The 13,759-nt window shown below is 39.0% G+C and overlaps 1 protein-coding gene across 1 annotated transcript in view; it reads right to left on the reverse strand.

The window, feature by feature from the left end:
- Window positions 1–361: 361 nt before the first annotated feature.
- GMPS (guanine monophosphate synthase) overlaps window positions 362–13,759 on the reverse strand; it is a 49,148-nt gene continuing 35,750 nt past the window's right edge. Inside the window, exons 13-16 of the mRNA XM_067548984.1 lie at window positions 12,974–13,089; window positions 7,965–8,095; window positions 2,180–2,352; window positions 362–916 (exon numbers count right to left, since the gene is read on the reverse strand). Coding sequence (XP_067405085.1) covers window positions 815–916; window positions 2,180–2,352; window positions 7,965–8,095; window positions 12,974–13,089 — 522 coding nt within the window. The 3' untranslated portion in view covers window positions 362–814. The remainder of the gene's footprint in view (window positions 917–2,179; window positions 2,353–7,964; window positions 8,096–12,973; window positions 13,090–13,759) is intronic.

Here is a 13,759-nt window from a genome sequence, read left to right on the forward strand (position 1 = left end):
ACTGTTACAATTGCTCCAGAGTCCTCAGAATGTATACTGCCTTATATTTTACTCTTGTCTGTATTTTATCATATATATACATATTGTACCAAACATCATTAAATGTATATTGAAGCTTGATGAGAAGTCTAGATGTAAGTGTTTGTTGTCCACATATATATTCAATCTGTCAAGAGAAAGTGATGTAAGAGGGAGTGAGCAGAAAAAGGAAAATGGAAGGACATTTCATATTATTTTAGCATCAATCTTTCAGAACTCAATGTTATTGCCATGGGCTAATACTTCCAACAATATAGAACAGGCTTAACAGTACACAGCAAACAGATACACATTAATTCCACAACTCAACAGTACCCACTACTCCATTTGGCAAAATATTTATTTATAATAAATCTGTTCAAAAGCAGTTGGTCACATTAATTATTCATTTTACATTTTTAGGCTGTAACAATGATTTTGGTAAAAGTAAATAAACTGTCTCTTTTTACACAGTGTACAAAAACAGAGACATTGAAATGACAGTAACAATAAAACACATGAAAACAGGAAGAATCAGTAAGACAAAAGGCAAAAGCAATATGAATCTGTCTGCGCACAGGCAATGCTGCCATGATTATTTACCCGTACAAATCCTCAGCCCCACTTACAGTTATCCCCAACATAGCTCTTAACTGCAGATTTATGCTCCAGGAGAGGAATCAGATGTTATGTAGCAGCTCCAGTCACTCTTTTCACAGTACTGCATGTCAACACTGGGAATGGTTTCTGATATAATTTAAACTGCACACAGTACTTTAATAGAAAAAAAAGTTAGTTACTCCCATTCAGTAGTCCCTGGTGGCTTTGATGTCAAGTCATACATCACCCGAGAAATGCCAGGAATCTTCTTAATCTCTGTCACCATCTTCAACACAACCTATGATTAAAAGGAAAAAAGTACTTGTGACATGATTTACTTTGGAAAAACTGCATCCTAGAAAAATGGAAATATTTAAAAGGAAGTTTTTATTATGGTAGTTTAAAGGCAACCAGAGACTCTGACAACTACTAGTACATTGGCGGCAATAAGAAAACACAAAAAAAATCCTTACCTTTACTGACCGTCCCAGTTACAATTAGGACACCAATAAAGAAGTGGGAATCAACTACAAAGCATTTCACTTGACAAAATAAACATCTTGAAAACTTTTTTAATTTATAAAAATGAAGCCATCATACCAAATTTTGGTGCCTCATAAAACATTACAGCCAATAATTTCAAACAAATTGGCACAGTATAAAAATGTACTCCTCAACATGATCGCCACTCACACAAAAGCAACACCCTGAGTAAAAAGATGAATTTTAAGTCATGCTCTGGAGGTCAACAAATGAATTCTATAGGAACAACAGAGAAAGAATATTCCAGATAAAAACATCCTCCATTGAGAGCCTTCTGCCTTCCAGTGTTCAAAATCTAATTAGTGTTAGCAGAAGTGCCCCAGAGTGAGTATTGAATAAAAATTTGTTGATCCAATAAGAAAAAGTCTCATTTCCTTGCAAACGAAGAAAGCTTGCCAAATGTTCACAGCTTGAGGTGCTCTGACAGTGTAATTATATATTTTGTTCCAGGTATCCTATTAGTGTGTACAGTACATTAATAGACAAATGCTACAACACATATTGCTCTCCACAAGCCACTGGAATTTTCAATCAACAACAGCTTCTTCCATAGGTGTGCATTTCTTCCACACATTCAATGCTATTTTGTTACAATGTTGCTATTCAACATTATGAGACAATGAAGCTTTATAGCACAAAACATGCATTTAAGATGTTAAATTAGAAATGTAAGCTTGCAATTAAAATGAAGATCCTACGTGTGTTCACTGGAATAATTAAAATGTACACATAATATACTAAACCATCTGTGTTTTTTATATCGATTACATAACACTTCCTTGAACCAACTGAAAGAATTTATAATTGTATGTATTTATACTTTACCCCTAAGTACAGTACACTGACAAGCCAAAATAGTAAACAGGAGTCAAGAATTATATAACATTTAAAAAGTTATCTTAGTGCTTTAAGTTATAAATCACCCCAAAACCAGACAATGTGAAAATCTTCTTGGGTCACCAGGTCATACCAAAAATAATTAAAAATAAATAAATCAATTTTAAAAAGGAACTCTTACCTCTTCTGGGATCTCACTGCCAGGAGTTGCTGCAATGCCCGTCATGAAATCACTAGTGATAAAGGTTCGAATAACCACAGATCTCTGACAGGATGGTTGTTTCTGTAGGGGGTCTCGGTCAAAATGCAATGGTGTCAAAATTACTGGCATCTGGCTGATTTTTCCAGCATAACCTTAAGCAAAATGGTGATAAAAGCTTCATATTAACAAGACTGCCCTAAACCGTTCATTTTACTCCAAACTATGCCACATGCATAAGATGTGCATGGTGATGGAATACACCTTTGCATCACTTTCATACTGTAGACCGACAACACAGTATACAAAGAAATGTATTTACACGGACAAGAAGTTTTTTGAGCTATAGTTTTGGGATCTCCCCCAGAGGATCATGTTGGAACATCGTGATCACACTTTCATGGTGTGGTCTGTACATTTAAACTACTAGTATTGCCATATGCAGTAGAAGCTCTTTTTACATGACTAGACAGGGAATGCAGAATTCATTCATACAAATGGCTGACTTTCGGTGCACATTATGCATGTTGGGGATATTATCCAAGCACCCCTCCTCCTATTATTTAGCATCAGAGAACAGGGAATATGACATATGGCAGTGAGCTCAGGGAGGGTTTCCTCATTCTAGCAGGAGTAACTGAAAAATATTTCAGAAGGGACAATTCAGACTCAATATCAGGAAGAGCTTCTAAGCAGCATTGTGAAACAGTAGTCATAGGGTAGTAGTGGAAGCTCTGCAAGAGAGGTTATTTACTTTGTATATTACACCATGTGTATGCATGCGCGCCATGTGCCCAAGACCAGAAGATTTTTCCTACCAATGTCTATTAGTTAGAAACCAGATCACTCTGATTAACACCAAGTTATGTGTTAGGGATTTTGGCCAATGGAAGTGGCATCTGGGGTGGTTTGCAGCTCTCAAATTTCCTATCAAAGGTATTTCTTTGTGGAAGTTTGGGGTTGGAAGGAGGTGTGTTACCTTTGCCCTGCTGAGGTCTCTTCTGTTTTGGTGGTGGTTCTCTGGTGGCAGAAGGATAGAGGTGTTGGTCTAGGCTTGTATGATTATGACCTATGGTATTTTCTTCCTGGAGATGTAGATCCCCAGAGAGTGGAGGGTTCCCCCTTGTGTCTTTGAATGAGTACAAGGATCATTGGTCTTCTCACTGTCCTGGTTGTTACTGTCAGAGGACGTCAGCATAACTCATTAGAAAAGCTGTATCCCGACTTGTGCCCCCCTAGTGGGAGGAGATGCCAGGATGATGACCACTGGTGGTGTTGGTGATGGTGAGGATGGGGACTAACATTTTGAGTTTTTCCACAAGGCAGGTGTGAGTAATGCAAATATTATGCATTCTGTATTGTTTTCTCTGTCTCTTTTACCAAATTGCAGAATGTGGATTGTTTGGTCAGTTAATAAAAATAAATATTATAGAAAGAGCACCATGTAGTCTCTGTTGTGCACTGTGCGGTCCCACTTCTATTGATAACCTTTCTACTGTAGTTGATTTTGGGGGCTTAACACACAGACTGAAGTAGGTGTAAACCCTGACCTTGGGGAAGGCAATTGATTAAAGAAACCTTTAATCATATATAAGATTATAAAGTCAGATGCCTAATGTGGTTAAGCTGAAATGTTACAGGCCTTATTTTGCTTATATCCCTCATACATACTCATCACTCAAATGCTTGTCAACCCTATACCCCTGTAATGCTATCCTACTTATTCCTATACCTACAACTTAAATCTATTCATCACACATACACTGCATATGAATTAACCAAAACAACAGGTAACACAATTAGATGATTATATAAAGTGATTAGCTACACCAGACAATCTTAGTGGGCTCTAAGATGGCCTCATTAATGGACCTGCACTCTATAGAATGTCCAAAAGTTTGTGAGATGTCTCTTGCATTTCCTCCAGGGGAATCTGGAGGGTGTAATGCAATCCTCCTATAGGTCTTGAAACTGCCTGAAATCATCAGGCGGAGAAGGGAGGCTGGCACAACTGCCTCATCAGGGGATGACTATGATGTTCCAGTTGGAACCAGGGGTGCTGTTAGTTCCAGTTCTTCTTCTTCCAGTGGTTCTTAAAGTTGAGGTGCCTCTGGGGTTGGGGGCAGAGGGGGAGAGATGATGTGACTCCTGATGGGAATGTACAGATTCAGGATAATGCACGTATGGATCCCATGACCCCAGTAAGATCAATGAGAGGGATCAAATGTCTGTTGGGGAGATTCTCATGGCATAAGGCACCTGTCACGAAGAGGGTATCCTGTTTTATAAGGCCACAAGGAAGCCCAGGAGACTCTGGACCCTCTCTCTGTGCTAACATCCTGTCCTGGTGGGGGAGACAATACTCCCAAAGTAATATTTGATTCCTGAGGAAAATGTAGGCTCAAACTCTAAGGGTGGTGCCATAGGTACCATGGATCACCAGTTGGTGGATGATACAGGAGTGCAGCTTTCTCTCTTGTGCCATTCCTGGACCGATGGTATTAGGATCTATCTTGCAAGGACCAGGTAGGGGAGCATCTGGATCCAAGATGACAATTTCCTCAGGAATAGTGTATGTGTGTCCAGACTCATGAGGGTGCAGACCTCTATTCCTCTGTATAATAAGAGTTGGTCTAGCCAGGCCCGGGGATGTTGATGCCTCTTTATCAGAATGCAATGGGACCACTGATGCAGGGGCTCTGGATGTTTATCCTTGGTCAGTACAAGGGAAGTCCTGCTCCTGTTGTCAGTACTGATTTGAAGGCAGTCTTCCTCTTCGGAGCCTGTAGGTCAGTACCATGCCCCTTATGAGCTTCCGTGCCTCCCATTCCAGGGTGCAGAGTCTCACCAGGCTTAGATGGTGCTAGGGAAGAAGTCTTCCTTTTGGAAGAGGATTTCTCTCTTCCTTTATTAAAAGATTTCCTACCCTCCTGGTGCCTGTGAGGAGGTTCCCTTGGCTCTGATCAACCCCTGTATCAGAGGTTAACATACTAGGAAAAACACTTCTAGATGCCTCCACCCGTTGTACAGGGAGGGCTACCTGCTAGGGTCAGATTGGGGCCTTATTACGTAATTCATATGAAATTTCCTACATCAAACACTTGGTGAGTTCAGCTGGGAAAGGACTGGCAAATAGCGCAATTCAAAGAGACATGAGCTTCTCTTAGGTAGTAGAGCCATTTCTGATGGTTGTCTCTGACTAGGAAAGCCCATGAACAGGAAATGCAATTCTTGTAACCTGGGATCTTAGGCATAATAGTTGCTACATGGGGCTGAGAGGGAGGACACCCCAATTCCGTAATCTAAATAGCTAAACACTAAAAGCTATCTAAATATATCAAATCTATTTACACTATTTACAGGTAAACACTGAAAGACTAACTGTGGAAACTGAACAGTTCTGTCTCAGACCATGAGGTAGTAGAAAGGAACAGAGGACGCTGCACCACCCCTTATATCCTCAGTCCAGAGCGCAAGGTGATGAGCACAGGCATGGACAAACAGAAACTGCTAGCAAAATTCTTCTGATCTGAATCCCATGGAGCACATGTGTACCCACAGTGAAATAAAAATAGGGACCATCACTCAAAGAACAACATTTAGGACTAGACTGAATAAAACACTAGAAAACAAAGAGTAGGAAACAATTCTGCATTGGCAGGGAGATAGAGCTATATAAAGATGTAAAAAAATTGTTAAGCTCTCCATTCTGTCATTGGGATTCATAGATTCTATGACCAAAGGGTCCTTATCTAGTTTGACCTGCATAACACAGGCCATAGAATTCCACTAGTAATTCCTACAACAACCTTAATAACTTCTGAATGAAGAAGAGATATATCTTTTAGCAAGACACCCAATCTTGAACAAATGAGAAGCCACTTCATCGCTTGGTAAGGAGTTCCAGTGGTTACAAATGTACACCTTACTTCCAGTTTCAACTAGCTTTAACTTCCAGCTAAGGTTCTTGTAATGCCTTTGTGTGCTAGATTAAAGAGAGACCATTATATCTCTTCTTCCCATTTAGGTACTCATTGTCCCTGACCAAGTCACCATTTACCCATCTCTTGGATAAACTATGTGGATTGAGCTCAAATCTCTCACTGTGAAAACGTGATGTTTTTTCAGATCAATTCATTGATGATTTTGCAGTTTTTCATATTTACATTCCTTGGGTAGAGAGGATTTGAAATTGGCCTCCCTCCAAGAATTTATTATCTGAGTAAGTACTTGCCATTAGTGAATCAGACTGATAAGATCTGTTTAATAACTATGTTAACATAAGCAAGATATACGCTGTCAAATCTGAGTAATCACATTATTATGATCTTAAATAATTTACAGTCACATTGTGTCTTTTAATTCTTAATTCATCCTTGGGAAACATTTTCAGACACATCTAAGTGACTTAGGAGCCCATGTCTCAGTTTTAAAAGTGACAAACACTGAAAGTCAATAAGACATAAGAGCATAAATCATGCAAGTGCTTTTGAAAATTATACCCTTTATGTTTTGCTACTATTGGTTTTTGGTTTCAGAAGTCTTTTAATTTTGCAAACAAAAAATGTCTACATTTTCAAAGTCATATCCCTCAGTATCTTGATTTGCAGATGATAGAAGAAAAAGTATTTAGGTGAATTTGATCAATGGTCTCACATACACTTACATGTGGGAGCTTGAGAGATGGTAACTGAGCAGTGAGCTATATTAGAAGTTAAGTGAAACTATAGATTACCAAATTCCCAGACTCACTCTGTGTAGCTTAGACATTAAAGGAAATGAAACATTTTCTCAGTATTACATATTACAAAGTGTTACTGTGCATAGGCTTGCAACTGTAGCTTTTAGGAATGCAGTCTAGCCTTTTTATTTTAAAGTTAAAATTAAAAAAAAACTTGGTTGCAGGTAGTGTGAGCATCTCTGTAAATTTGGCTTATTCCTGAGGAGCTTCCTTGTTCCCACAAAACAGTGTGATTTTGGAAGAAGTCTGGACGTTTTTCTTAGCACATTTCATTTACTCCAGGTAAACATTGATGATTCCTGTCTATCTATAATCATTACTCAGCAATTGCTTTAGAAGTCTTCTATTTGAAACTCTATTTAACTCCTTTAGGAGTTACCTTCACTATCGAGCCATCACGTCACATTAATTTGTCACTTCTCAAGCCCTCAAAGACGACAAATGTAGGAAAAACTATTGTTTGCTCATCAGCTTGAAGAAATTTCTCAAATTTTGGATGACAAGTAATATTTTGTTTGCTCTTAGTAGATCTGGCTGCATTTATTCAGAAGTTGCCGTGGTTTAATATTTTAAATCCTCTCTCAAACACCATGTTTGGTTAAGGAATGAATATCACAACAAGTGAAAAAGGTAAGAACATTATCTGTAATTTCACAACATCATGATGCATACCCACAATTCCATAGAGATATGGAAAGTGCTAGATGAGAAAACTGAAACCAGACAAACAAAGGATGAATTCATAATCAACCATTATGTACTGCCAAAAAATTACTTTCTGATGTGATTTCTGTAGAGTAATACTGTTAAAGACTCTCTAAATTTCACTCTATTTGGACAAGATCTAGTGATTCATGCCATTCCTCTCAGGATTATAAGTCGGCTATCACATTAAAAAGTGATTTTTTGAAGATACACAGCACAATTATTGGATAATCTGGCTCTACATCTGTAACTACATATGGATTTAGGAATTCAAGCATTTTGTGACAAGCACAAGCTAATGTATCCAGGCCAAACACTTACCAGACTCCCTGAGAATATTATGAGCCTCAAAATCAGCTTGGCGTAAAGTGCTGAGGACTCCTGTTGTCAGGAAAGTGGGTGTTACATCCATAGGAGGTTCTTTGACTGATGGACCGAACACATAGACCACTCTAGAAAAATGAAGTAGATTGTAAAGAAATATATTTTATGTCTAAAGGACAAGACAGGTTGCTTGGAGACTGCATCATTAGTTTTGCACTAAAGAACGAGACCAAGAAACTATCAAGAGTATGAAATTTTAACCTTGGCCCTTATCCACTATCTTGAGTTTAAAAATAAATACAAGACAGTTCAACAGGACTGTAAACTCTGTCATTCTGCAAACCTCATCTGCCTTTTGTTTGTTATTTTTGGCACTCTAAATATATTTGCTTTTATTTATTTTGATTTCTTATATACAGTGCCAATAGCTCTAGGCTTGTTTTTTTCCTTTTAACTCAACAAAAATGCCCATTCATTCATGTTACTGAGGATGTTTTTCACTTTTCCATTGATGACAGTGAAAATTCATACTGTTCCAATAATATTTAATAAGAATTTTACATATGCATTCTTTCTGCTTCTCCTGGAATCTCCTTTAGAAGAGATCAAAGCCTCCTTAAGGAGGCTAACCTCACAGTTTGAGAAATAACACCCTACTGTGAATACATGGCTTTATCGCTATTTATAAATTTTCAGTGGTTTATTATATTAACAATTAATCTTCTGAATTCAGACTATGGATTCACTCCAGTGCCATCTTTTTTATCTAACTGTACTTTCTTTGTACCGTACCAAAAAAAATAACATGAAGCTGTTCAGATTCATGAATGGAGAAGAAACTTGTTACTACATACTGTTCAATTAAACAGCAAATCCCTCAGTAAACAAAGCTCCTGTAAGAAATGGGAGACTGCATTACCACAGTTTATAAAGATACCTCCTTACAATGTATGTGACAATTTAAATTTCAGTGGTAAACTATGCAAGTTAGGACTTGCAATGGATTATTTTTTCCTCCTTGCTGTAGAGTTAGGTGAAATACAAGATAAAGACTGATGGACAACACAAATTAATACACCTTTAGCATATGTTATAGTTTAAAACTGTAAACTCTGACATTTAAAGGGATTATGTCTTTGACCTGCCTAACATTGTCTAGCAGAGAAGTACTAAACATAAATCTGCCATAACAAACTGAGACTTGAAAAGTCAAAAAAAAGCCAAACAAACCCTCAAACAAGAGTCTATATTTATGACTAGGTTAGTTCAGAAATTCAAACAGCAATAATCTTTCCTCATGGGACAGTTCCAAACTTCAGAGCTAAATTAGCTAACAGAAATTTCTAATTTTTGTTCTAAATTTTTAAACATGCTTTGTCTGAATGCACATGTAGACCTAAGTAGCCATGCATGCCAATGTGAATGTGAATGAACTGGAGGCCATAAATAAATAAAATGCAAACACACTTGTGTCCAAATAAGCTCAAAATATGGGCAAGCATGCATTCCCTCAATTCTGTTTTTTGGTTATAGAATTAAATCTGTGAAATTATGAGGTTGGAACACTATTTTGATACACTATTCAAAAGTAAATTTCCTCCTCTCCCTTTAAAGACCCTATAAACACAAAGAAGAAAGTTTGAGAATCATGCATGGGCACCACACCACACCCAAAGACATAACAAAATAGAATGAAAAGAACAGTAACATGCAAGTATGCAGCCTATAATAGAATAATATTACACACAAAAAAGTATGTTAAAGAAACATTATTAAATTTGTAAGTCAAGCTCTCAAAAGTTAGGAAGTGCCAGAATTAAGGTTGCTTCTGTGTATAAACATTATGAGTTAGTATGTAATCATGTCATTAAGACTATTTTTCCACAGGAATCCTGCCTCATTCAGCGCACATATTGTGTTTTCTTCTTGTAGTTTGGTGTGTGGCTTTCTGCCTTTTTGTGACAGACTATTCAAATCTTAATATAGAATTATTAATTTCCTCTTTTTATAGTGCTCATCACTACAGTATTTGAGTGCTTTACAAATACTAAATTTATCTTCACAACACTCCTGTGTGATAAGATATTATCCCCATTTTACAGATGCAACTGAGGCACAGAGAGATTAAGGTAAAAAATTTACACCAGTTTTGTGTCCCTGATTTGAGATGCCCTGGACTTGATTTTTTTTAAGAGTACGTAAGATGTTCAAAGCACAGTTCCCATAGACTTCAGTTGCTGCTGAGAGTGCTCAGCACTTCTGCACATCAGACCCAAGAGTATCAAGCTGGGCAACAGTGAGAAAAAAAAGTGAGAAAAAAATTAGTGATCCACTGTGAAAAGCTTTGTTTATGTGATTAAGGGTATGTCTATACTGACGGCAGCAAAGTCACCGCCATGAGATCGATCTTTCTGGATTGACTGAGCGGTCAATGTAGACCCACTCAATCGATCAGGAAGTCGACACTTGTAAACCACCCCCTCAAGTGGCGTAGCGCTGCATCGACGGGAACACAGTTCCCGTCGGCGCAGTGCAGAGAAGACGGCACGCAGAAGGGAAGCACAGCAGTCGACGGGAGTTACGCAAGCGTAACTCCCGTCGACTGCTACCGAATCTCCAGGTAAGTGTAGACCAGGGCTTACTCAGCATCATGCAGGAACTCTGTGACTTAGGTAGGGATAAATTCCAGTTTTCCAGATCCACATTCAATTGCCTTAACCCTGAGACAGTCCTTTCTCTTCCTTCAACCTCCTGCCTCACTTACTATCTACCATGCAACAAGTGAGGCAGGGATCCTACAAACTACAGCCTCCCTCGCTGCATCACTCAGGTTCACCCCTGGAGCAGGTTCATTCTCTGCATAGTCCCCTCTCTTCCCCAGCCTTGGATCCTTGTCACAATCCGATTCTCCCTGTCTTACCTAGTCCCAGTTTTATTCCTCAGGCATCTCACCCAAGACCCAGTCTCCTTGCCCAGCCAGCCCTAGACTCCTCCACTGGGGTTGCTGTCTGAGACCCAGTTTCTCCTCCACACACCTTGTTCCAATCTCCTTTCCCAGAAAGCCCAAGATCTCCCCCTCCCACCTGAACTCCTTGTTCCACCAATCCCAGTTCCCTCACCCAGGACTTCTCATCTGACTTGTCTCCCCACCATGCGCACCAGCTCTCAGTCCCAGTATCCCGCACACGCACCTCCCCCTCTCTTTAGTCTCCTACCTCCCTGCTCTTTGTCCCAGTCTCTTTGCTCCACCACTCCCCACTTTCCACACACGCTCTAGCTCCTGGTCAGAGCTGTCTCCTCCCCATCCCGTTACTGATTCCTAGTCTCAGTCTCCCCACAGCTGCTCACCAAACTCAGTTTCTTCCCCTCACAAACTGGCTCTTAGCCCCCCTCATTTCTCTCACCAGATTCCCATCCTAGTCTCCCCCCATCTCCCAGTCTCCTTGTCCAATTAGACTCAGCCTTCCCCACACAGCATTCAGTCTCCTGCCAACCCAGTCTGTCAGTTTCTCCCTCCTCCTCCAGCCCCAGTCTCACCAAACTTTATCCCAATCTACTCGTTTCCTCATCCCTGATCCAGCTCTTGTTCCCTCTGCATTTGAATCAAACGGCTTCTACCTCCACACTGCCTGGATGCTAATAGGAGGATCATTGAGAGCACTGGGGAGATAGGTTCTCTGCTCTCAGTTCCAGTGCCTGGCCCCACATCAGCAAGGAACAGACATTACAGGGAAAAATCAAGCTTTGCCCCTGTAACTCTGGGCTACAGCAAGCCCGTGCATAGTGTGTTCAGTACAAGGAGGAGCTGCAAGAGGCTCAAGCATGCTCAGTGAGGATGGAATTTTCACAGATTTGAGCTGACCATATGCAAGCTGTGATTTTTCAAAGGCCAGACTTGGGCAGATTTTCACCAGAATGGCAAAAAGGCACATCCTGACTCAAACGCCAAACATCTGCCGAATATCAAATCCTTGCTCCAAAGCATGGGTGTGCTAGAGCTTTTCAAAGTAGAGGTCACCAGAATGTAATATGGACAAACCATATTTTTCCCTAGCCTCATTCTTGGAAATAGGTGAACCATGTTGGCTGAAGATTTCAAAGTCAGCTTGAGACAGAAACCTGGCATGGAAAATTCCATCCTGAACAGCTAAAGTTATAAGAAACTGAAAACAGGATCTTGTAATAGGAAGTGACGTGCAACATTAATAGCAGTGCTATAGCAGTGCTACCAGCTTAATTACATTGCAACATACGGGAGGGGAACCAAAGGACATTTTTTCCTTTCAACCACAACTATTTCAACTTTTAGCTTGAATGGCAGAACTGCTATATTGTCTTGTATAGATTTCTATAGTAATGTGCACCTAGGTCTTCCACAGGCGCTTTCTGATGAATTCCATCTATTTACCATTGATTTAATGTTTCATAATATACAAAGAAACATGTCTTGAGACACTCAAAGGGCTAGGAAAATTTGCTGTTTAACAGAGGTAGTTTTCTAACAAAAGGAGGAACAAGTTGGATTATTCAGATTGCTTAGTGCTGGCCTAACACTGGTCCTATTTAAATCAATGGGAGTTTTACAAGTGACTTCAATGACAGATGAGTTAGGACTACTCAGAGATTTTCTAAATCCCATTCCAATATGTCTATTGATTGGAGCAGCTGAGCAAGACATGAGATTGCCTAGAAGAATGGGGTGTTGTACAAGTGTTACTATATTTTGTCTTATCAAGTGATCATCACAAGGGGAGAAAACCCATTGATGAGAATTTCAAGTCTGTGCATTTTTGGAATAACTCACATCAAAATTCATTAGGCAGTGGTTACAAATAAATCTCAAAGTACTTTTTATGAAGGCCATAACATTTAGAGGAAAATGTAGTTATACTAGCTACTTTCAGTTCTCAGCTACTAATCTTTAGTCTAATTTCTATGCACAAGAATTATTAGTAAACAGATTGCCAAAAACAAAGGTAACTACATACCAAACTGAGAATATATACCTGTTTATGTTGTGGCACATGCGTGGTATGAGCCTGGCTAGGAACATAAGAGACTCCCAGTGTGGAGCATCTTTACTGGAGATCCCACATACATAGCTATATGAGCGACAGTCACCCTGGAAAGTAACAAAAAGTGAACACCTCATATCTCTTAAACAAACCTATAAAGTAATATAAGGTACTTTCCTATTTATTTTGTAGATGTTCAAAATCAAGTTAGAGATCTAAATTTTAATCAACAAATCAACATTTGACTAACAGTTATAAGCCCCCTGAAGTCAATGTGACTGCCTGGATGTAGCTGAGGGCAGAACTTGACCGTAGGTCTTTAATTTGCCTTGTAATACCTGGATATTGTAAGGGCTTCTGAACAGTAATCTTAAATATCAAATACTCAGCAAAACTGTGATACTCTACAAAGAATTTTAAAGATATTTCAGTGTCAACTTGTCTAATTTAAACAGATGATAACACTGGCCTTTAACACTTATTTTAAAAGTTCAAGTTTCTTCCATTTTGGTAATAAGTAAAAATTAATTTAAATAAAAAACCTTATTTTTAAAAACTGCTTGTCATTAGGAGAGCACTTGCAAGGATATCCATAACTGCTATCCTAATGCAAATGAAGAAAACACTTCCATTTAAATCAAACTACCAAGACACTGAACCTTGTGGATTTGATCCCAATAAAACTAATTAAAATGGATGAGATGCCAGCACCACCACCCCAGCCAAAATCAATGTCAAGAGAACCCTTGCAGATTCACGTAAAAAACTTGATAAATT

The sequence above is a fragment of the Emydura macquarii genome, unplaced genomic scaffold, assembly GCF_026122565.2.
Source record: "Emydura macquarii macquarii isolate MOO-44397 ecotype Brisbane River unplaced genomic scaffold, CSIRO-AGI_Emac_v2 contig_18, whole genome shotgun sequence".
In the NCBI taxonomy this organism is placed as follows: Eukaryota; Metazoa; Chordata; order Testudines; family Chelidae; genus Emydura; species Emydura macquarii.